The sequence below is a fragment of the Carcharhinus amblyrhynchos genome, chromosome 15, assembly GCF_965287045.1.
Source record: "Carcharhinus amblyrhynchos chromosome 15, sCarAmb.v2.hapA, whole genome shotgun sequence".
NCBI classification, from domain to species: Eukaryota; Metazoa; Chordata; class Chondrichthyes; order Carcharhiniformes; family Carcharhinidae; genus Carcharhinus; species Carcharhinus amblyrhynchos.
In genome coordinates, this window is record NC_137338.1 from 55,489,723 (window position 1) to 55,516,276 (window position 26,554).

At 40.6% G+C, this 26,554-nt stretch overlaps 1 protein-coding gene across 2 annotated transcripts in view; it reads right to left on the reverse strand.

Moving 5' to 3' along the window:
• The window catches only part of map3k7cl (map3k7 C-terminal like), a 93,806-nt gene that overhangs the window by 23,797 nt on the left and 43,455 nt on the right, over positions 1-26,554 (reverse strand). For both annotated transcript variants that reach the window (XM_080203963.1, XM_080203962.1), the window contains 2 exons: positions 12,141-12,202; positions 422-537 (listed from right to left, as the gene is read on the reverse strand). In XM_080203963.1, coding sequence (XP_080060089.1) covers positions 422-537; positions 12,141-12,202 — 178 coding nt within the window. The remainder of the gene's footprint in view (positions 1-421; positions 538-12,140; positions 12,203-26,554) is intronic.

Genomic DNA, 26,554 nt, shown 5'->3' on the forward strand with positions numbered 1-26,554 from the left:
TCTTCCTCCAGCCAAGAGGAAGAACTTAGTTCCAGGACATCTGGAAATCAGCACAGATCAAGGATTAAAGCTGAGATTTTCCTGTTCTGCAAGAGTCAAGACCATACAACAATTACCACTGAGCGATCAGGCTAACCTAAAACACTTAAATTGTAAATGCAAAATACTGTGAATGCTGGAATTTGAAACAAAAACAGAAATATGCTTGAAAATCTCAGCAGGTATGACACTTATATTGTCACCAGATTTAAGTTTTAGACTCTTTTTTAATGATTACCATTAAGTTTATGTAATCTAAACACAGAATTAAGTGGTCAGGGGTGTAATGCAATGTTTTCTGGTTCCTCAGATGTAAGCAGAAATTATCCTTAATGGAATACATATACAAAGCATCAACTTATAATTGTGGAACTTCACTTACTTTCGTTCTTGGAGCAGCGCAATCTCTTTCCGCACTTTGTGGTACTCTTCAGCTATCCTGCAGTGTTGCTGAAACACCAGTATAGACTCCTTAGAGTTGAGGCATGGCTGCAGAGGCTATCAAACAAAAGAGATCAAAATTTTGATGCAAACAATGCATTTTTCTAATGCATAGTTAAGTTATAAATCATATCATGCTGCTGCAGCATCTTCCTGCACTAACACAGTCTGCCATGATGTACTAGGATCAAAGAAGGATGGCATGGTGGCACAGTGGTTAGCACTATTGCCTCACAGGACCAGAAGATCTCGGTTCGATTCCCAGCTTGGGTCACTGTGAGGAATCTGCACATTCTCCCTGTGTCTACGTGGGTTTACCCTGGCTGCTCCTGTTTCCTCCCACTGTCCGAAATACGTGCTGGTTAGATGCATTGGCCGTGCTAAATTCTCCTTCAATGTACCTGAACAGGCGCCGGAGTGCGGCGACTAGGGGATTTTTGCAGTAACTTCATTGCAGTGTTAATGTAAGCCTACTTATGACACTATAAACTTCAACTTAAAGGTTTATTTTTCTGGTTCACTATTTGCCGGTTCTCATTTTAATAAAAGCTCCCCATAGGCTGGGCAATTCTCAAAAGCAAATTGATAAAACTAAAGAATATCAGGCTGAGCAGTTCTAGTGCATCTCCTAATCAGAAAGGTCATTGGCCAACTCTTTTGGTTAGGGGAGGCAATGGCTTAGTAGTATTATCGTTAGACTATTAATCCAGAAACTCAGCTAATGTCGTGAGGACTTGTGTTTGAATCCCACCACGGCAGAGGCTGGATTTTGAATTCCACAAAAAATATTTGGAATTAAGAATCCAGCGATGACCATGAAACCATTGTCAGTTATCAGAAAAATCCATCTGGTTCATTACTGCCCTTTCAGGAAGGAAATCTGCCATCTGGTCTAGACTACATGTAACTCCAGAACCACAGCAATGTGGTTGACTCTTAACTGCCCTTTGAACAAGGGCAACTAGGATGGGCTTTAAATGCTGGCCAGCCAGCGAGGCCCATATCCCATGAATGAATAAAAGAGATGGTCTATGAGGCAGGATAGGGTTCAAAGGCTGCCAAGAGCAACAATGAAGTGAGTGCAGCAACTTATTAGTGCCATGCTTTGGGTCTCCAGCATGCTGTTTGATCCCAAAATCACAACTAGGATCCAAACAGAGGCCAGAGCTGTTCCCAGTAGGTAGGAAAGGAAAACCAAGTCAGAAAGATAGTCATCCCAAAGCTGCATTTAAGCAACTGACTATAGCATGACATTGACAGAGATCTCAGAGTAAGTCTCGGACAACTCTTGGTGGAGACAAAGAAACCTGAAGGCATAAATAAATACAATACAAAGAGCAATGGCTTAAAAATACATGGGAAAGTAACAAATATTTTTTTCAGGGGAGCAACTTTAAAATGACCACGCTTCAGTGGGTTAAGGTTAAGTACTTTGTACCAATAGAAAACACCTCTTTTGTCTTCCAATGTCCATTAGCTAATGTACCAGATATTGCAGTTCTTCTATCTGCCTACTTGGAAACAACCAAAAAGTCACATGTAATTCTAACTCCTTCTACAGGATTTTTAAAAAAGCTGGATATTTAGCATTTAGCCTCTGTGTAATTTACAATAATCCAATAAAGATAAACAGCTTGACATAATTGAAGTTTCAGGATGTTTTGAATATCATCTCAGCAAATTGTAATGCCTGGCTGTGATTTTAATTAACATATCTCATAATTAAAGACTGCGCCAAGTTCTACTTTCGTCCATCTATTTTTGTCACAAATTGCTCGCCATACTATATACCAAAAAGCCACATCAAATCATACTCAATGTTACTTAGGCTGCTATCGAATCGTATCCCTCTCATGAAACCTGAGATGAGCTATGCCTCATATATTAAAATTACAGGGTTTTATTTTGCTGTTGGGATTTTAGAAAGAGATAGACATTTTTTAAGAAGTATTTTCTTTGTCTAGATATCTGGGACATACTGAATAGTAAACTGGCTGAAGAGAATCATATTTCTCTGGGTGAGTTAACACTCCATAGTAATATTGCTGCCTGAGGCCATAAAAGACAGCACTTCTTTTACACTTGAAAGCTATGTCACCAAAAAAGCTTCAAACCAGTGGAAATTTCAATATGCATTACTAAAGGCGTTGGATAGATGTCTGGCTGTTTTGTTAGAGAAAAATTAGAGCATGGTTTGATAGAGATAGGTAAAATTATAAGGGGATATTTAAAATTAGAAAGGGATGGAATAGAATCGATAAGAATGGAATACTCCCCCATTCACAGTGGTTGATAAATATGAAATGAAAGAACTTAGAACGTACGATTAACTTAAAATATGAAGTAGGACAACACTTTTGTGAAGTGAGTGATTGAGGCAGAAACTATGTGAACATTTTGGAATGGATCAGGAATAGGTCAGCCACGTGGCTAAACACAAGGGGAATGATTTGGGAATCTGTTTGTGCTGGGGATAAACAACAGTAAGAAGTCTCACAACACCAAGTTAAAGTCCAACAGGTTTATTTGGTAGCAAAAGCCACCAGCTTTCGGAGCACTGATCCTTCATCAAGTAAGTGCGAATTCTGTTCACAAACGGCATATAAAAACACAAACTCAATTTAACAAAATAATAGTTGGAATGCGAGTCTTTACAAGTAATCAAGTCTTAAAGTTTTAGACAATGTGAATGGAGAGTGTTAAGCACAGGTTAAAGAGATGTGTATTGTCTCCAGACAGGACAGTTAGTGAGATTTTGCAAGCCCAGGCAAGTTGTGGGGGTTACACTTAGTGTGACATGAACCCAAAATCCTGGTTGAGGCCGTCCTCATGTGTGCAGAACTTGGCTATCAGTTTCTGCTCAGCGACTCTGTGTTGTTGTGTGTCGTGAAGGCCACCTTGGAGAACATTTATCTGAAGATCAAAGGCTGAATGTCTGTAACTGCTGAAGTGTTCCCCAACAGGAAGGACTCTTGCCTGGTGATTGTCAAGCGGTGTTCATTCATCTGTTGTCGTAGCATCTGCATGGTCTCCCCAATGTACCATGCTTTGGGACATCCTTTCCTGCAGTGTATCAGGTAGACAACGTTGGCTGAGTTGTAAGAGTATGTACCATGTACCTGGTGGATGGTGTTCTCACATGAGATGATGGCATCTGTGTCGATGATCCGGCATGTCCTGCAGTGGTTGCTGTGGCAGGCTTCTGTGGTGTCATGGTCACTGTGCTCTTGAAGGCTAGGTAGTTTGCTGCAGACAATGATCTGTTTGAGGTTGTATGGTTGTTTGAAGGCAAGAAGTGGGGGTGTGGGGATGGCCTTGGCGAGAAGTTTGTCTTCATCAACGACATGTTGAAGACTCCAGAGAAGATGTCATAGCTTCTCCGCTCCAGGGAAGTACTGGGCGATGAAGGGTATTCTGTCCACCGCGTCCTGTGTTTGTCTTCTGAGAAGATCGATGCAGTTTTTTGCTGCGGCGCGTCGATCATTGAGTCGAGTGCCATATCCTGTTCTTATGAGGACCTCTTTCAGCTTCTGGAGGTGTCCATTGCGATCCTCCTCATCTGAGCAGATCCTGTGTATACAGAGGACTTGTCCATAGGGGATGGCTTCTTTTACATGTTTAGGGTGGAAACTGGAGAAGTGAAGCATCATGAGGTTATCTGTGGGCTTGCGGTACAGTGAAGTGCTGAGGTGACCCTCCTTGATGGAGATGCATGTGTCCAAGAATGCAAACGATTCCGAAGAGTAGTCCACGGTGAGTCTGATGGTGGGATGGAACTTGTTGATGTCATCAAATAGTTGTTTCAGTGATTGTTCACCATGAGTCCAAAGGAAGAAAATGTCATCGATTATCTAGTGTATTGCATTGGAGACAATACACATCTCTTTAACCTGTGCTTAACGCTCTCTCCCCTCACACTGTCTGTACCTTTAAGACTTGGTTACCTGTAAAGTCTCGCATTCCAACCATTATTTTGTAAACTGAGTTTGTGTTTTTATATGCCGTTTGTGAACAGAATTCCCACTTACCTAATGAAGGAGCAGCGCTCTGAAAGCTAGTGGCTTTTGCTACCAAATAAACCTGTTGGACTTTAACCTGGTATTGTGAGATGACTTACTGTGTTTACCCCAGTTCAACGCTGGCATCTCCACATCATGATAAACAACAGCACAGACAGACTGGGCCCCATGGCCCATATCCAATACAATATTACATCATAAACAAACTACTCAAAAATTAGGGAGGCAAATGCTACTCCTGCCACACCCACTCAGGTAGTCAAATGAATTAATATCATGATTACTTTTGGTATCAAAGATAACTATCTGAGGAAATCCAAGAGAAATGTCAAAGAGCGACATGATTTTCCTAGAGTCTATAGTGTCACCCTTAACTGTCTGTTTCAATGTGATGAAAAGTGGAACAATGGAAGTCAGCAGGTCATGCCTTATTCAACAGAGATTCAGTTCAAATATTCTTAGAGAAACACTTCAAATATTGGATTATTACTTTTCAAAACAGTTTTATGCTGCTGGATTCATTATATTAATTTGGGTCTATGGAATCCTTTACTTGGAAATAATTAAAGTTGATGTTATCTTTTTAGCCTGAATGGATGACTTGGGGAAGAGTGGTTTTGACCCATTCAAAGGGGAGAACTTGTTGACAAAACAAGAAATCCAACAACAAAAGAAAGGGCGGCATGGACAAGTTGGGCCGAAGGGCCTCTTTCCATGCTGTAAACCTCTATGACTCTATGACACCCAGAAGAAACCCAAGCAGACACAGGGAGAACATGTAGGCTCCGCACAGACAGTGACCCAAACCGGGAATCAAACCCAGGTCCCTGACGGTGTGAGGCAACAGTGCTAACAATAGAACATAGAACATTACAGCGCAGTACAGGCCCTTCAGCCCTCAATATCGCGCCGACCAGTGGAACCAATCTAATGACCCTCAAACCTAAACTATTCCAATGTTATCCATATGCCTATCCACTGCCCATTTGAATGCCCTTAAAGTTGGCAACCGTACCACCGTAGCACGTTCCTGAACCAGATGGATTTTTATGACCATCCAATAGCTTCATAGTTCCCCATTCACGATACTAGCTTTTTTAAAAAAAATCCAGATCGCTTTCATTAATTAAATTAAAATGTCCCAGCTGCTGTAGTGGGACAAGATATCAAGAAGGATAATTATCACGTGACATGCTAATCCATTCACATTTCAGTTCAAAAAAGATATTTTAAGGATTATGGTAGCATAGTGGTCATGCTACAGAACTAGTTTCCCAGAGGCCAGGGCCAATGATTTGAAGAGAAGAGTTCAAATCCCACTACAGCAGCTGGGACATTTTAATTTAATTAATGAAAGCAATCTGGATTTTTTAAAAAAAGCTAGTATCACGAATGGGGAGCTATGAAGCTATTGGATGGTCATAAAAATCCATCTGGTTCTGGAATGTGCTACGGTGGCACGGTTGCCAACTTTAAGGGTGTTCAAATGGGCAGTGGAAAGGCATATGGATAACATTGGAATAGTTTAGGTTTGAGGGTCATTAGATTGGTTCCACTGGTCGGCGCAACATCGAGGGCCGAAGGGCCTGTACTGCGCTGTAATGTTCTATGTTCTATTGTTAGCACTGTTGCCTCACACCGTCAGGGACCTGGGTTTGATTCCCGGTTTGGGTCACTGTCTGTGCGGAGTCTACATGTTCTCCCTGTGTCTGCTTGGGTTTCTTCTGGGTGTCATAGAGGTTTACAGCATGGAAAGAGGCCCTTCGGCTCAACTTGTCCGTGTTGCCCTTTCTTCTATTAAAACCCCTAAACTAATCCCAATTGCCCATATTTGGTCCATATCCCTCTATACCCATCGTACCCATGTAACAATCTAAAGCTTTTTAAAAGATAAAATTGTACCCGCCTCTACTACTACCTCTGGCAGTTTGTTCTAGACACTCACTATCCTCTGTGTGAAAAAAATTGCCCCTCTGGTCACTTTTGTAAATCTCCCCTCTCATCTTAAACCTATGCCCACTAGTTTTAGATTCCCCTATCTTTGGGAAAAGATTTTGACTATCTACCTTGTCTATGCCCCTCATTATTTTATAAACCTCTATAAAGGTACTCCGGTTTCCTCCCACAGTCCAAAAGACATGCTGGTTAGGTGCATTGGCCGTGCTAAATTCTCCTTCAGTGTACCCAAAAAGGCAGCGGAATGTGGAGGCTAGGGGACTTTCACAGTCTCTTCATTGAAGTGTTAATGTAAGCCTAATTCTGGCATTAATAAATAAATTTAAAACTTTAAAAAGTAATGTCCTTTAGGAAAATAAATCTATTATCTTTAACTGGTCTGGTTCCAGATCCACAGTAATAAGGCTGCTTCCTAACTGCCCTCTGCAATGGTCTAGTAAGCCGTTCTAGCTAGAACGCTCAGTACCGGTCCTCATTATAACTTTGGTTCAAACATGAACAAAAAGAGCTGAAAAGTGAGATGAAAGTGACTGCTCTTGTCTTCAAATCAGAAATTTGGCAGCCTGTGGCATCAAGAATTATGGTAGTGAGAATGAGAGGGAAACACACAAGGATATGGACCAACTACTGGAAAATGGGATTAGAATAGACAGATGCTTGATGGCCAGTGCAGACATGATGGGCTGAAAGGCCTTGTTTGTGCTGTAAAACTCTATACCTCAATGAAACTCTCTTCTAGTTGGAGTCATACCTTGCACAAAGAGGGTTATAATTGTGCAGGCCAATCCTCTCAGTTTCAGGAAATCATTGGTGGAATTCCTCAGGGCAGTGTCATGGGCTTTACCATCTTCCACTGCTTCATTGATAACTTTGTTTTCATCAAAAGTGAGGGGTTTGATGATGATAAAACAATGTCCAGTTTCATTCACAACTCAGATAATGTCCACATGCAGCATGATGTAGGCAAGATCCAAACTTGGGCTGTTAAGTGGCAAGTAAAATTAGTGCCACACAAGTGGCAGGCAAAGACTATTCTAAACAAGAGTCAAAACATTGATCCTTTAACATAAAAGAAGCCGACACTATGCAGGACAAAGAATCCCATCTATCACCTTAAACATTCACTCCCTTCACTATTGGCAGCTGTAGGCGTCAGCTACAAAAGGTACTGCAGCAACTCGCCCAAAGTTACTTTGGCATATCCTTCCAACCTGTCACCTTTACCACCTAGAAGAACAAGAGCAGACATGCATATTGGAATATTACCACCTACAAATCCTCCTCCAAGTCACTCATCATCGTGACTTGGATCATCATCACCACCACCATCACTGGGTCAAAATTCTTGACAGCCCACCTAACAGCACTGTGGATGTACCTACACCCCCCCACACAGCAGAAATTCAAGAAGGCAGCTCAAGGGCAGATGTTGGCCTCACCCGTGACTACAACTTGCATGAATGCATAAGACAGTGCATATCTGTAGTGTGAATGTTACTGAAAAACATTAGGAAGCGAGCCCACAATGTAATGGTTCCAATATGTCTGCTACATACCCTGGAGGTTTTATATTTGGTAATTAATTTTGTTCTCTTGTTCTGTCGCAAAGCTTTTTATTTCTTTACTTTGCTTGATACTGAGTAAGAAGATAGATGATATTGGTCTAAGTGAGGAACACTCTGAATAGCCTTATTGTATCCAGCTATCACTCAGCTCAATTTTTAAGCTTCTAAAGTTATTCAGAGCTTTGCTATTTCTAGTTCTTGTTTCCATCCTGCATGCATGAGTCATGGTTATGAATGCGTCAGGAGTGACGGGAAGTGGCTTTTTGCAGTTGGCTTAATGATAACAATAGCTTGCATTAAATTGTTATTTTGTGTATAATCCAATATTAATAGCCAATCTAATTCCTGGAATGAATTAAAGAATACTTCTCTGTTTCAATACTAATTTTGATTCCTGCTATGCTAACACAGTTATAGACATTGTGACAAACTCCATTGCGACAAAGTATCCAAAAAGATTTAGTATAGACACATGCAAATACCAGGAATATCGGTTAAGTTGGAGTTTAATAAGATATTTATTACACTCACCTGATGAAGGAGTAGTGCTCCAAAAGCTTATGATACCAAATAAATCTGTTGGACTTGAACCTGGTGTTGTGAGACTTCTTACTGTATTTATTCTATTTTGGGACATCATGATACATCCAGGAATCCTTTCCAGTTGAAAGCTGAAATGGAGAGGAAGAGGGGGAGGGAGGAAAAGGGTTTGGGTGCCTGATGACTGGGCGTGGATGTTGGTGGGGGACTTGGGAGGGGATAGTGGGAGCATTAGAGCAAGATTAGAAAGAGAGATTCCGAAAGAGCGAGAATCAAAGGGACTGGTGGAAGACATCGGAGTTAGACTGAAACTCCGAATAAGTGACTGCAATGCTGTAAATAGTGACAGCAAGTCAGTAAGTCTGATCAGAATGGAGGCAAGAACAAAGGAAGAGGGGAGGAGAAGCAGAAAGGGGGGGTGGGGAGGGTAGGAAAGTGGGAGGGGAGGGAAAATAGGTTGTGGAGGAGAGGAGGTGGGTCAAGGGAGAGGAGGACGAGGCTACTGTGCTGGATGAAAAGTCAATAAGTTGGGGGTAGAGAACGTTGAACCATGCTGGGATGGGATGCAGCAAATGGAGCAGAAGATAGATGATATTGGTCTAAGTGGCCAAGATGAAGAAGATAGTGCGACAGGAGAGTGGTGGCTGGGGTTGGGGAAGCTACCAAGTGAGCTTTAAGTGGGTGCCAAATTAATTAATTAGTGGGTGCTAATTATGAAAATCTTTAGTGTATTTATCCATGTATAAACAATGTTTAAGAATAATTTAAAATTTTTATAACTAAACACCACATGTTGCTCCCTACTTCAATTGCATTTTCTTATGAAATATAAGATATTTGTCCATGTAATGTTAATGCTGGTATTATGTATGGTGTTTATCTTTGTATTTTCAGTCAGCTGCGCCCTACTTGTGGGATGGACTGAAATGACTGGTTCTCGCTGACACTGAATTCTCATCGCTGGTTTCAAGTGCCATGCCCTGGCACTGTCTCAGCTGACAGGCAAAACGTAGTGAGTAGAACTGATTGACATGATGCCACCTGAGCAAATGTCTTCCCGTTAATGGCAACCTGCACCATGGGGAATTCTGCCACTTTTGTTAAGCCTGCAGCTACCTCCCTCCAACTAAAGTCAGTGACTTCCCTTACACAACAATGGACAGTAAACTGCAAGGCGTTGTAAATATCTTTTTCTCTAGTCTGGAATGATACCAATGTGTAAAAATTAATTACCACATGGGAGGCAGTGGCAAAGTGATAGTGTCACTAACAATCCAGAGGTACAGGGTAATGATCGAAGGACCCAGATCTGAATCACACCACAGCAGACAGTGGTTTTGAATTCAATAAAAATCTGGAATTAAAAGGACTAATGTTGACATTATTGATTGTCATAACACCCATTTGCTGTCCTTACCCGGTCTGGTCTACATGTGACTCCAGACTCACAGCTGATAACACTGCTGAGAACACTTCTCCCTCTCCTCTTCCCCTCCCTTTCTCTAGCCGCTTGTCCTTAGCTCCTTCTTCAAGTCATACTCCAGTATTTCAAAGGAAACGCTTACGACTGATCTCATGTCTGGGAGTCAGGACAAAATTCTTCAGCACCTTCCAACAGCATAAATCATTAGCAACTTTAAAGAACTTCAGAAAGCACTAAATCCTTGTACAATTATAGAAACAACCAGTAGAAATAAATCAACAATTAATATGAAAGTAGTTGGTGATCCCTTCACAAAGCACTGGTGGGAAGGGGATCCATCTTGTTGATTACCACCTACTGCCCTCTCACAATTGATGAATCAGTACTCTTCCATGTTGACCATCACTCACAAGAAGCACTGAAGGTAGCAAGGGCACAGAATGTACTCCTGTGTGGGGGACTTCGATTTCCATCATCAAAAGTCGCTCAAAAACTGACTAACCTGGCTGAGCTCATCGGACACTTCTATCCAATTCGGTCTGTGACATGAGGGAGAAACCTCCTTGATATCATCCCAACAATATACCTGTCGCTAATGCAACTGTCCATGACAATATTGGTAGAAGTGACCATTGCATAGTCCTTGTGGAGAAAAAGTCCTACTTTCACACCAAGGACACTCTCCATTGTACTGCAAGGTACTGTTACCATGCTAAATGGATTAGGTTTAGAAAAGATCTAGCAGATCGAAATTGGATATCCATGAGCGCCATGGCCATCAGCAAATGAGAATGGTATTCCACCAATTAATAACCTCATTACATGGCACATGCCTCACTTGACCATTACCAATAAGCAAGAGGCCTCAAACCCTTTTCAAATAAGGAGCAAAGAACAGCATGCTGGGAACATCAACTGGCATCTTTAAAAATGAACCTGCTGAAACCACAGGATACATGCATGCAAAATACTGGCAGCACCATGCCTTAGACGGAGCTAAGTAATACCTTAACCAAAGAACTGATCAATCCTGCCGTATCCTGTTGTAAATGGTGATGGTAACAATAGAAAGAAGAGGCTCCATGAACACTACCATCCTATGAATGGCTAAGTCCAGCACCACATTGCAAAAGACATCTCTGCATCATATTGAGTAGATGAGTCACTTTGGCCTGCTCCTGAGTCCCCTGCATCAAAGATATGGATCTGCAGCCAATTTGATTAATAAAGAAATAGCTGAGTACACTTGATACAGAAAAGGCTATGGGTTCCAACAACATCTTGGCAACACCCTGACTTGTTTCCCAGAACCAGCTGCAGCCTGAGCCACGGTGTCCAGTACAACTACAATACTAGCATTAACCCAACAAAGTGGAAAATTGTTTGGGTATGAATGTCCTGTCCACAAGAAAAGACAATTCCACCCCAGCTAATTACCATCCTTCAATCTATTTTCAATCATTAGCAATGTAATGAACAAATCAATGACAGGGCAGTCAAGCAGCATCTAGACACCCATAATCTGTTAATTTTGGATTCCACCAGGAGTACGTGACTCTAGATCTCATTATAGTCTTGAGCCAAGGAGTGTGGTGGACTTTTCTCTTCTTGCGTGGATGAGTGCAGTTTGTGCAACACCTAAGAAGCTCGACACCATTCAGGCTAAAGCAGCAGCTTTACTGGCACCCCATTTCCTATCTTAAACTTTTATTCCCTCTACCATCAACATGCAGTGACAGCTTTGTGCAGCGTATACAAGATGCACCGCAACAAACTGCCAAGCCTCCTTTGACAGGACCTTCCAAACTCCTTGATCTTTACCACCAGAGGGGCAATAGTAGCAGAAACATGGAAACACCAATGACTGCAAAATCTCCTCCAAGCCACATAACACCCTAACCTCAAAATGTACATCATAATTCCCTTGCAGTCATGATGTCAAAATGCTGCAGCCTTCTCCATGACAGCAGAGAGGATGCAATCACATTAAGGAATCTTGATGATTTTAGAAATATTCTTAATTCAAACCACAGTATTTTGGTAGTATAAAATGCTAATGTTTTGTACTTTCAGTTGAAATTGGCCCATAAATGTTATTTATTGAGGTGACCTTTTTTTCTTTGCTCCTAAAATTAAACACAACTTGACATGTTTTACCTGAAGGTGCTGATCAAGTTGGAGGTAAACGTTTGGAATAAAATCATCAGGGATATTCAGTTCTAAAGAAAAAGAAATTAATATATTAAGTAAATGAAGTCATATTTAAACAAAAGCAACCAAAGAAAATAATTTATATTGTTACTATAGTTCTATAAATTCTGATACTTATAAAATGAACTTAGACAAAGAATCGCATATGGTGTTGTAGTGCAGTAACGTACAATGTGGTGTGGTAGAATGCAAATTTTTAGCCAGTTCACGATAGAGAAAGACAGACTAGGATGTTGTTCATTCTTGTACAGCTACCTGCATGACTAGAATGTAAAGAAAGGCAGACCCGAGAACAGGTCCTATGCATGCCATGTGGCGTGGAAACCCAAAATAAAAATGAAGCCTGCAAAAACTTCATTCTACAAATTGCCCCTTTATCACCTTGATACTGAAAATAATACCACATATGTCAGTCAGCATGCAATAGTTTTAAACATTAATGCTGAACAGACTGTACAATTAAAACTGTCCAATAAATGCATGTTAAATACTGAAGGAGTGGAATATTGTCCACCATTACACATACCGTCTTTTTGCATTACCGGCACTCAAGGCACAATACCTTTTTATGCATAAGTCACATCTTTTTACTGGTGTCATATGAGTAACAACAATTTTTGAAACTTATGATGGATTTCAAGAAACGCTTTCCTGTATTTACTTTCTTCTATCATATTAATACTCAGATTGCTCTTCATCAGTTGCTGTCTTCAAAGAATATTTTCTGTTAAATTACTTTTGTAGGCAGCAGAACTCATTTAGAAGAACTGCAGTTATGCCATTGCACACCACTGACATAGTATACAATGTATATAGTTCAGTGTAAGTAAACCACCTTTCACTATTCTAGATAACTAAAAGCATTGTTCCTGGCATAACATAACTTTCATTCACTTAGTGCATCAGCAGATTTAATGGAGTAAAACGCCCTGAGACATTTAACAATAATAAAGCATTTTTGACATGGAGACACACATTAAGATATCTGTACGGATGTACAAATCCTTGGTCAAAGAGGTAGATTTTACAGTGCATTTAAAGGAAGAGAGGGAGGTTGAGGGGTTTAATGAAGAAAATTCAGAATCCAAAGTCAAGGCAGCTGAAAGCACAGCCACCAATGGTGAAGCAATTAAAATGGGGGGAGGGGGTCAGAGTGAGGCCAAAATTGGAAGGGAACAAGTACTTCGGAGGTTGCAGAACGAAGTTACAGAAATAGAGAGGGTGTGGGATTTGAAAAATTAAGGGTCATGGGGAGAAAGCAGGAAAGTGGAACTGATCCACTTCAGATCAGCCATGATCTTATTGAACGACGGGGCAGGCTTGAAGGACTAGATGGCCTACTCCTGCTCCTATTTCTTATGTTCTTATGTTCTTAAAAAGATTAGGACATTACAATTAAATAAGTAAACTAAAGTTTTAAAATGGCATTTGATATAATACATACAGGGTGAACAAAAGCAACTCATTCTGTTGTATTCAGTGAAGAAATCAATTTAGTCATAATACTGCAATCAATTCCACGGTCATTTATATTTATCACAAATAGAGATAGATTATTTTAATAAGAACCACCTCTCTTTGCCTAAAGACGTTCATCGACTTTAAAAGTTGCAGCATCTTCAAATTTCATTCAACACACATATGTACATTTTAGTTCTCTGTTAAATATATCCAGGATCAGTGGTACATTCCCCAGTGTTGTAAGAATTACACCACGAAATAGTGAGATAGGCAATTTGAAATCAATCAACAGTGAGAAAAAGTCATTTTGCAAAAAAAAGGACAACAACCACAGGGCTTTATAGCTAATGAAATATTTTTGAAGTAGAGTCACTGTTGTAATGTAGGAAAGACACAATTTGTACACAGTAAACTCTCACAAAGTACAAAGTGATAATGACCAAATATCTGTTTTCCTGATATTCAATCCTCCAGTAAATTATCATGTTGCAACACTCAATTTGAGATGGTTTCATAATATTCATGATTCAGACACAAAACTTAAACATTGCCTTCTACATATTTAAGTTTGCCACATGAATTGTGAGCTTAAGAAATCCTGGCAAATTCACAAATACTGGCACTGTTAACATTAACTTCCTCATCTTATTTTACTGTGAATAAATCCAGTATGTCTGCCTCTTTACCTTGCTGTATGTTATTATGAACAAATGTTTAAAATAAATGTTCTTGAGATTAAGATTAAGAGCCAATGTGGGATGACAGAGACAGGATAGTTTAAGGTGCCATTACAATGGGTAAAAAAGAAAAGACAGAGAGCATTGACAGCAAGAAAAAAGGAACCTGGAGGAGAATGACATTGACCGTGGCAAATATTTGTCCTGTTTATTTTGGTGCTGTCTTTACAAACTTAAGGCTACTCCATGCTATTTAAACACAGCACTGTCCTTGCTTCTGTCTCATGGTAAATGCACTACATCTTTTGCTTTGATGGACTTTCATTTGTCAAAAACAAGTAACTAGGTTTTGCAAAACATAAAACAAAATTTCACATATATTTGTCTTTCAGGTGTGACAAGGTTTTTTTTCATGAAAGCACCTGTTCAGGTAAATATATTTTAGAATCTTGCCATACTGCTAACAGGATCACCTGTTTTGACATGTGAACTTGTTTTTCCTGTATACAGCCAGTGCCAACTGTCCCAAGGCAAGCTAACATTGCTGACACGCTCCTTATTTGCATAAGTCAAGTGTCAAACACCTGTTTCAGGCATTGCCCCCAGACAACAAATTATTTACTTCTATCTATATGGCAAATCACACATTAATGGCTCATAATGATCGTTTGGTTATTAACCGTACCTGAAGCGCAGGGAGATTATTTAGAACCTGAAAAATGGACAGTGTACACCCAAAAGCTACAGCATGATGTAGATTAGTGATGTGAATTGGGGTGTTAGTTTGCCTTGCTTGTTATTTGTTTCAACGATATGGTCATGAACCTTGATGTCATTATGTTGGACATGACCTTTTTGTCTTACAATGTAATCTTTACAAACACCACAATGGCACCCCCATGTGCCTTGTGGTCTGAAAAAGCACTTGTATCTTTTAAACCCATGATTCAATCTCCTAACAGGCAAACTGAACCAAAATTTGGTGAGACAGTATGCATCAGTAAGCTGCTTTGTTCCACAGTAAAGTGGATGGTGGTCATGGTCAGTTTCACATAATTTAAGCAGCACAAGTTATAAAAATGCAGAAGAAAGAATAAGCTAGGCTATAGGGTATCACAGCGTAATCCATCACATTTTACATGTATATGTGTGCAGATCATTCTGAAAGGTGTAAATAATCAAGATCCCTTTGGTTAGCCGTATTAGTTTGTTCAAATATCCAACTCTCTTCAGATATCAAAGCTTCTGTTGTTAATCAAGGGCCAGAAATGCAGACAAAAGCATTTTTAATTATTTAACTTCCATTTACAAAGATGCTGATCAAACCTCATAGTTCAAGCAACTTTTTTCCAATTTCTTTAAGCAGCCATTTTGGGTGGGATTTTCCAGCCCTTCCTGCCAGTGGGATCTTCCAGTCCTGTTGAGATCAATGGAGCTTTGAATGGCTCAGGGCATCTGCTGCAGGGAACCCCAGAAAATTCTTACATGGGATATGGGTGATGGTGACACTCCCTAATTGCCCTTGAGAGCTGTTAAGAATCAATCACAATGTTGTGGTTAATGTATTAAACACAGACAGGGCTGGCTGCATGGCATCTCAGTTGGTCTGACTCGGCTTGAAACATTCTAATAATACAATTCTGGCTTATAGGCTTCACTCTTTTATAAAGGGACCAAACATGGTACCTGAATATTTTTGATGGGTGACCAGAATACGCTGATAATGATGCAGAAACCTGGCACCATTATGCAAATTGCCTGAGTCAGGAACTCTGAACAAGTGTCATTGGCACAAGAGTCATTTGAAAATCCATATTTGAGTAAATGCTGATGACAGAGTTTTGTACAGAGAAAGCAATGTATGAATGCCAATTTAATATCAGATTCACATTTATAATTTTAAAATTGCAACTTTGGAAAGCAACGTGGGAAATGAAGCCTTCTTAAAATGGGCAGAACCTATTTTTAAACCTTGTAAGGATGATTATTGCAATTTGATTGCATTGAAGATTATTTTCCCAAAGAAGGAAGTCGGAAAAATACAAAAAATTCATGTTAGTTCAATCAGCATTTATCTGAATCCGTGTATCGAAGTTCAGCCTTCATGGACGGTTAATATGATACATAATCCACTCTATCTCTAATGTGCAATAGCTGCAATTTGTACCATCTACAACACACACTGCAGTAATTCACTGCAGAAGATCCAGTAATATATGACAAAAAATAAAATTTGGCAACAGAGATATAATACAGTAATTGAATCAAGCACTTTATGAAGTCACCAGAGCATCCTGAGTGTCCTATATTATTAATTGTGTACCTATATCTATATTTTAATACAAGTTTCATGGATACTGCACATTTCCATGACTAATAACTGATCTTGAGAATTTTTGGTAACACTTTCTCTATATCAACTGTCACAATATAGATAGAGGTTCTGGCCCAAGTTGATTCTGTGGAGTGAGCTTCTTAAGTCTATCACTAAACGCTTTTCCTTATTACATGTAAAAGCAGATATTTGTCAGTTAACTAGTGGTAAATTGTAACTCCAGGGAGGCGAAAGTCCCATCACCAAGTTACCTTATTTACACCACACGTCTATACACAGCCAGCTCTCCAGTTGCTCCCTGTTGAATGCAGGCTGGGAGTCTGATACACCTCCTTTAAATAGGGAGCATGAGGCTCCCCGATTTAACCATCAATTAGGACTCATCAGGTATCTCTTTCTGTATGGACTCATCAAGTAGTTCATACTTTAGAAAGCCAATCTCATTAATCTGGATGAAGTTATCACAACACTCCCCCCCCGCCAAACCAAGTCCGAGGAATCCCCTCGGTTTGCTTCCCTCAGGGGTCTTTTCCTCTGCTTGAACGCCAGGTCAGGATTCTCCAACTCAGCCTCTGATGTCAGCGGTGTGTAACGGCTGGGCGCCTGTCTCTTCTTCCGCGAACGCCAGAGGTCTGGTTCCTCGTCCACTTCAGATAGTAGGGGAATCGCTGCAGCTTCATCCCCTGTGTCCATTTCGGACCCTGAGGATCCCATCAAGGGTGCAGGGGAGGTGATACAGACTTGTCGAGAGGGAGTCTGCTCGTCCCCAGGGCTGCAGGGAGGACTCGGCTCCAGAACGGGTGGAGAGCTTGAAGTCCAAACCTGGTCAAGGTGTTTCCTTACCACTGTCTCACCTATGTGTACTCAGTAGAATACCGGTCTGGTCCTGAACTCGATTGTTCCAGTTATCCAGGCGGTCCATTTGCATAATTTCTGACCCAAACTCTCCTCTCCACTCAAAGTGCCTCTCTCGGCGGGTGTTGTTATGGCCCCTGTATCGGGCTTCCTGGTGTTTTTCCACCTTTCCACCCAGGTTTGGCAACAACAGGTTCAGTCTAGTGCAGGGCCATCTGCCCATCAGTAACTCTGCTGGTGCAGTTCTCGTGGTGGTGTGTGGAGTGGCCCTATAGTCAAATAACTATCTTGAGAGTTTTGTCTTTAATGAGGTTGCTGGCTGTTTTTTCAACCTGGCCTTTAATGTCTGAATTGCTCTCTCCGCTAGCCCATTTGATGCCAGGTGGTAAGGTGCCATCTTGATGTGCCAGATCCCATTTGATTTCATAAATTTTGTGAACTCTAGGTTGGTGAACACTGAATCATTATTGGAAACTAATACCTCCAGTATCCCATGCACTGCAAACAAGGTGCGCAGTTTCTCAATGGTTGCTGTTGTGTTTGCCAAGTTCAGTTTATAGACGTCTAAACACTTGGAATGGACATCTATTATCAACAGAAACGTGGACCCTGTAAACAGGCCTGCAAAACCGACATGGAGTCGTGACTATGGTCTGCCTGGTTATTCCCACAGGTGCGGCAGGGCTGCTGATAGTGCCTTCTGCCCCTGTTGGCACTCCTGCATTGTTCTACCAGTTTCGCTATGTCTGCATCCAGACCAAGCCACCAGACGTAGCTCCAGGCCAGCATCTTCATTTTTGATACTCCAGCATTCCCTTGGTGTAGTTCAGCCAGTATGTCCCGATGGCCTGCCTTGGGGCGATGACCCATGCTCCCCACAGCAGTATCCCGTCTTCCACTGTGATCTGCTACCTCCTGCTCCAGTATGGGTGGAACTACAGATGGACTGGTCTTTCCAGCTGCCCTGTTAGCACCAGGTAAGTACCTCGGCCAATACAGGGTCCTTCTGCGTCCACTGGCACATATTGTGTGCATACCGTGGGAGGGTATCCATAAAGTTTAACGTCATCACGGTGTCCTCCATTCTGGTGGGTGTCAGGTAACGGTAGCCAGCTTAAGGCATTCTAGTCCCTGGTCAGTGCTCCAATCGATGCTGATGTGCCACCAGCAATAATGCCCAAGCTGGATCCAGGCTGATGCTGTCAACAGCACTGCTTTGTCTTCCTTCAGTAGGCCCTACAAAGGTTTATGATCTGTTATGATCATAAATTTTCACCTGTACAAATTCTGGTGAAATTTTTTGACTGCGAAGATTACTGCCAGTCCTTCCTTTTCATATCTTCGCTCTATCATTGCCAGGGTCCTGGAGGCATACGCTATTGACTGCTTTCGTCCATTGTGCCACCTGTGTGCCAGGACTGTGCCCACTCCATATGGGGACATGTCACAGGTAAGTACCAATTCCTGCCTGGGGTCATAATGTACCAATACATTTTCGGATGCGAGTTGTTGTTTAATTTTCTTGAAGGTCCTGTTCTGGTGGGCTGACCATTCCCAAGCTTGTCCTTTTTTTAGCAACTGGTTGAGGGGGTCCAGAATGGAGGCCCTATTCTGTATGAATTTCCTGTAGTAAGTTACCAGTCCTAAAAAATGACCATAGCTCCTGGGTGGTTGTGGGGGCCGGGGCGTCTTTTATTGCTCGCATCTGATCTTCCAGAGGATGTAAACCTGGCTAATCTACTTTGTACCTGCAGTAGTTACTTGTTGTGCTAAAAAGACACATTTCTCCCTTTTCAGACTCACTCCCACTGCTGCAAATTTCCTGAGAAATTCTCCAGGTTCTAAGGATGTTCTGCCCTTATTTTACCTGTAATGAGGACATCGACCATGTAAGTGGCAATCTGCGGTAATCCCTGTAGGATGCTCTACATGGTCCTTTGGAATATGGCACAAGCTGAAAAAACCCTGAAAGGCAATCTTTTACACTGGAAAAGGCCTTTCAGCATATTTATTGTGGCAAATTTCTGTGCATCCTCGTCCAGCCGTAGTTGCAGGTATGCGTGGCTCATGTCCAGTTTTGTGAATAGTAGCTGTTCTCAATTGAGGTGGGGGAGCTTCCAAGTTGTGCATTCTCCTGTCCCTCGGCCTATGTGTTTTTTTCAGCCATGTTGGTTTAGGAGACTTGCTTTTCCTCTGTGCATCCTGATATTGGCAACCATAGCAATGTTGTGTCGGGTGGGGCTCTACAAGAACTGCTGTCACTCCGGGTTTAACCTGACCTTGTCTGGGTGCAGTTCTACAGGCGGACTTGCGCTCCCTCATATTCGAATCCTTCCGGAGGGCCGCTATGTAATGGCCTGTCCTGTAGTGGTAGTCTCCTAACCCAGTCTCCCTGATGATCGCCTTTACCTCCATCGGGATATCTTGCCACTTTTTCTAACAACCAAGTCAACTGTAATGCCTCATGATAGTCCAGCCAGGCCTCTGCCAACAGGCAGTTCTGTACATTAATATTGTTAATTTCGCACACCAACCGGTCTTGGAACATCTCATTTAGTGTCCCCCTCGAAATCGCAAGCCTCCACCAGACATCTTAGTCTTGTTAGGAAATTGGTGATTGATTCCACCACTCCTCTATATGTGGAGTTGTAAAGATACCTCCACAGGATCAGGGGTGGCTTAGGGTCATAATATTCATGAACTAAGTCGGCCAATTCTTGGAAGGACTTTGTGTCCGGTGCCTCTGGGAAAGTTAAACTGCGCATAATCGCAAAAGTTACTGGTGTGCACACACAATCAGCAGGATAACCTTTGCTTCTCATCTGAGATTATGTCACTTGCTCTGAACAAATACTTCATCCTCTGCACACATTGAGCCCAGTCCTCCACTGCGGGGTCAAAACAGTCCAATTTCCCAAACAGCAGCATGTTTTTTTCAACAATGGCTTACCCTCAATATATGTGGTGGTTCAGCAAGTTCCTTCAGATCACTCCTTTTTCCTCATTGCCTCTATAATAATTCCATGGAGGCGAAAGTCCCGTCACCAAGTTACTTTATTTACACCATACATCTGTACACAGCCAGCTCTTCAGTTGCTCCCTGCTGGATGTAGGCTGGGAGTCTGACACACCTGCTTTAAACAGGAAGTATGAGGCTCCCTGATTTAACCATCAATTAGTACTCATCATATCTTTTGCATACCAAACAAATAAACAAACTCAAATTAACTTATGGAGAACTCATGCTCTACAGGGAGGCACTTCATACTCTAGCAAGCCAACCTCATTAGCCTGGCTGAAGTCATCACATAAATGATATAAACAATTTAAGTTCACTGAAGCCTAAGTACCCCTAATAATGTAAACTTTCTCTATAATTTATCTATACCGTCATGAAGGTATGGGGAGGTAGAGCGAAAAAAGAGGGTGAAACTGCCTCAAGTTTCAATTATTAAATTTAATAAATAACTACACACACACACACACACAATTATAGGACGATCACCATTGAATTCATTCAATTCTACTGAAGGGCGACGCGCATGCAGCAGCTCCATAGTAACTTTGTCAAATGACCTTTCTTTATGCTTAATTCTAGTCAGACAATGTCAATCAATTATTTGGGCACCATCACAGAGACTAACTCTAGTTTCCCTCACCCCGGGACATTTCAGAAGATGTCACTTGATGGCAAATCCTTTCCGATTTGTTTTCTGTTTCTCAGCCTGGAATGCTAAGCCAATTATAGCGTCCATTGCTTCGATAGCAGAGACAAGCCAACTCAGCAAAGACAAGAAATCAAACATTTGACATTCTTGCCATCCATAGCTCAGTGCCACACCTTGCACTGGACTTATGTATTTGGGCATTAGGGAAGACTTTCATTTTATTGCCCTTAGTAACATACCATATAGAATTCATCACTCCAGGGGAAATCCATTCACTTAATCACACATGTTAGATCACATATTTTTAAACATGTTTTCTGAAGAATGATGCAATTCCCAACCCGAGAAAAAAGTTCTGGTGATGATGTACATCTTACAGGAATACTTTTTGCAGGTGCTGGTCATTTCTGAACGGTTAGTCACACATCACTCAACAGCAATGTAGCAATGAATACTGATATCTATTCTGCTAGGGCATGTATTTAATTCAGGATAGCATTTGACTTCAGTTCACACCAGACTGTCACATTGTGATTTCTAACCATTGAACTTGCAGCATTTTAAAACCAAATCCTACTTAATATCTAGCGAGAAATCACATTTTTTATATAAACATCAGTCTCAAATACACAATTTGTTTACTTGTTAGCTAATTACAGATTTTCTTACTGGATGCTGAAAATAGGTCAGTAGTCTAAAAACAGATGGATGAATCATAGTCCAGATGGCCAGTATGGTGAAAATAATAAAGGTCTGTAATGACAACACCACAGTTGCTGTGGCAATGTTTGGGACTAATTGTAAAACATGTCGACACTAGTGCAAGACTGAGGACCAGAGAATTAGTCTGAAGGTTGGACATTGGATGGAACTTGTCTTAGAAAGATCACTTTTTTACATTAATGATGACAATCTTACTTTAGTTAAACTGCAGCGATTCTAAAGTACATTGCGATTAATGTTTGACATGAAATCTTCAATAATTCTGCTTTCTGGGTTATTAAGCTAATGGATGCTTCCAAGGAACTGAAAAGGTAGCCTGATAATTGGAACATATGCTTACCTACTTCTTATATGGGACAATTCTAGTTTCTGGATACAGGTAATAGGAAATTCATTTGGCACTGGTATGGCTTATGGACCTTGACATAAAAAGACTTTTCACCTCCTGCAGCTAAGCTTAGCAGACATTATTTCACAGCTGGGAGTTATCAGTAAGGAGTTAGAACCAAAAAAAGTGCTGACACATGCCCGGCAAATGTGGGTTACAACAGTTTTTAAACTTTATTTAGGGAAGAATAAAATGCAATCTTTATAATGTGGCGATGTCAGCATTGGACTGGAGTGGGCACAGTAAGAAATCTCACAGCACCAGGTTCATCAGCTGAAGGAGCAGTGCTCCGAAAGCTCATGATTCCAAATAAACTTATTGGACTTATTGAACAAAGAAAATTACAGCACAGGAACAGGTCCTCGGCTCTCCAAGCCTCCACCAAACATGCTGCCTGACTAAACTAAAACGCCCTACCCTTTCAGGAACCATATCCCTCTATTCCAATCCTATTCATGTATTTGTCCAGACGCCCCTTAAAAGTTACTATTGTATCTGTGAGACTTCTTACTGTGCCCAATCTTTGTAGTAAAGGTCACATAATGTGTTGCCCCTGAACGGTGCCTGATGCGTTTTAATTAAAGCCCAACAAAACAATATGAACTTTCTGATTCCAAAAGACTTGATCAGTGAGGATTTTGGAATTTAACTCTTTATGTTTACATCATAAATTGAACTAATTAAAAATATTTTTTGTATATGATCTACCTATTTAGCCACCCACTACCAAACCAAATGACACAGGTATAATAAATCATTTTGAGGCTAATTCCCTGGTACATTTTTACATGATGTTGAAGTTGTACCAGACTGACTCAATGAAACGTACAGAAGTTGCAATACAATACATCCAAAAATGACATGTGGTCACTTGATTGAGACTTTTGTTCCGACTTTTACTCTTCAAACTAAAGTTGGTGAATACATGTTTGTTATTTTTTACTACTGCATCCTACTACTCACATGGATGTTTACCAGCTATTTCTTATCTAGCATTTTCAAGATGACTGTCATTAATAGAAAATCAGTTTTTAACAGGATGCCAATGTATTTAATAAACATCTTTATGTCAGTTCTAAATGAGGGTACTGTAAATAAGACCTGCAGATGGGAGAGATCTGTACTATTTCATTACTCATTTGTTTTATTGCTTTAGACAGGCTTTCTGGATTTTGAGCTTGCATTTCATTGCAAACAAGGAAGTTATAAGTATTTTACACATAATACAGGCATAGCTATTATAACAACGTTCTTTCCTCAAATAATATTTCTTCTATTTATCTGGGGATCAAACAATATGTGAGAATGGCACTCTGATTCCTATTATATCCATTAATATTACTTATATTTTACCATTGCCTTTTTTCCTGTTTTGAGAATTACAAATTAATGGAGCATGAGAAAGAGACAGAGGAACAAAGAATTGATTCAGACAAACGTAAAAAAGGTGGAAAATGAATGGCATCAACAGCTTATATTTATAAAACACTTTTAACATTATGAAATATTCTAAGAGGTATAGGAAGGGAATGCCAGAGCTTGGGACTAGGAGTCAACTAAAGACATGATCACCAATGGTGAAGTAATCATAATTGGGAATGCATGAATGGCCAGAGTTAGAGGAGTACAGGTATCATGGAGGTTGTGAGGTTGGGAGGGGATTACAGAAAAGAATTTGAAACCAGGAATGAGAATTTTAAAATCAAGTTGTTGCTTGATTAATCAACATAGGTCAGTGAGCACCGAGCTGATAGGGAAAAGGGACTTGCTGCAGGTTAAGAGATGGGCAGCTGAATTTTGGATGACCTCAAATTTAAGGGGGGTAGAATGTGGGAGACCAGCCAGTGATGCATTGGAATAACCGAGTTTAGAGGTAATGAACAGATAAATAAGGTTACAACAGCATATAAGCTAGGACAGAGGCGAAATTAAGGTTTTAGAATTTGGAGGTATAAAACACTTATAATTAAAATTTCTAAATTCTGAGCTTTTCATTTCTAACACTAGGTTGCTCAGTTGTGCCTGCACTAACAAGATATGAATAATAAGTATTTACGTTAACATATACTTAACCAGAAACAGCGAAGGCAACCTGGAAATTTCTTATTTCTCAAGTTCCCAGGATCTTTAGTGTTGTCAGCACAGATGATGTATTTCTCGTAGAATCATAGAATCCTACAGTGCCTTTCAGCCCATCGAGTCTGCATCAACGACAATCCCATCCAGGGATTAACCCCATGCATTTACTGTAGGTAGTCCCCGCTGACACTCAGAGGCAATTTAGCATGGCCAAGCCACCTAAACCGCACATCTTTGGACTGTGGGAGGAAACCGGAGCACCCAGAGAAAACCCACGCAGACACAGAGAGAACGTGCAAACTCCACACAGACAGTGACCCAAGCTGGGAATCAAACCTGGGTTCCTGGCGCTGTGAGGCATCAGTGCTAACCACTGTGCCACCATGCCATCCCAATTCTTCTATTTCTGAAATGATGTTGAATTATATCCAGAAAAATCATACCTCAGAAATCATGTTAACACACTGTCAACAAAGATTCCAATTTTCCAACTTTTATCCCCACTTCTCATTATTCTGGAATCTCTTGTTTGGAAACAGTCCAAGTTCACCTCTTCCATTGGCTAGAAGTGCGAGCCTCTGCAACTACAGCCCTGTAGACTAAAGACATTCTACACAGGGAGGCTTTAGTCATTGTGCTTTGTGGTTTGAATGGAAGGTGGTCAAGACAGAAAAACAAAATACACAGACAAATTAAATTTTTGAAGCAACACGACATGAACAAATTCACACATCCCCACCAAGTTCTGAAACCAGGGATTGCTAAGCCAGGCAGCTTTTAAGAAGTGAACAAAATGGCTTCTCCAGGTGGGATGCTGTGTTCACCTGTATAAAATTCCAAACTGTGCTTTTGGTGTGAATAAGCAGGATTCATGAGCTTAGATAGGCCTGTCCACAAATACATTAAATGATGATGAAGAATGGAACTTTTATTCCTTTCATTTGCAAGTTCCTGAATATGAATTTTGATTCTTAATAACTTTCCATGCAATCACAGAGGTTTACAAATCAGAAAGCAGCCAATTAGCTCATAGTAATGGTGCTAACTCTTGCCTAAAACAACCAAAATGACTCTTACTGCTCTGTTCTCATTCTCTAGTTTCATATATATGTAAACACGTTTCCTTTAAAAGATGCATAAGAACTATGAGCATTTAGCCATTTTGCATATGAAGTCTACCTTGCCACTGAGAGGCTAACAGTCCAGTTCAATACTGAAGAAGTACAGCACTATCAGAAATGCCATCTTTGGGATTAAAGCAAGACTCTGTCTTTTTAGGTGGATGTAAAAGATCCGATGGTGTGACTTTGAAGAATGGCCGAAGAGTTTTCCCTGTCCAACATCCTCAACCAATAATCACAAAAACACAAATTATCTGGACGTTATCATTTGGCTGCTTGTGGGAGCTTCCTCTGCACACACTGGCTGTGGTATTGCTTACATCACAAGAGTGGCTGCCGCTCTTGTGCTTTATTGGCTATTAAGGACTTTGGGGCATCTTGAGGTTATGAAAAATGCAAATCTTTCTTTGATGTTGAAATTACTTACATGTCTACAAATCTTAAAGGGGCAGTGTCATCAGATGGCATCTGTTGATAGTCATTAGTAAATTCAATAGGGAATTCAGGAGAAATACCTTCACCAAAAGAGTGCTAAGAATATGGAATGCATTACTGCAAGGAGTATTTGAAGCTAAAAGCATGGACACATTTACAGGGAGAACAAAGGACTATAAGGATATAATGATAGTGTTAGATGAAGAGAGATGAGAGCAAGCTCATGTGAAACATTGTCAACATATGGGCTGAATAGCCCATTTCTCTGGTGTAAACCCAATGCAACTTTGTTAGCCTTCGTAACTCTTTTTAAGCAAAGTTGACAAGCATTTCTCCACATCCTTAATATCTACTTCCCCAAGTATTGTAAGTACTACTAGTTTTAAGAATCTAAAAAATTATGTTACACTTGTAGATTTATGTAACATTAATCAAGATCCTATACCCATGGGTTCAACAAATACATTAATTCTAAGCTTCCTTTAATTGTTAATAGTTATAAAGAGACAAGAGCCCAGTGCTACTTAAGCATCTTTTAATTACTTTTGATTTGATTTGATTTATTATTGTTACATGCATTAGTGAAAGGTACTGTTTCTTGTGTGCTATATAGACATG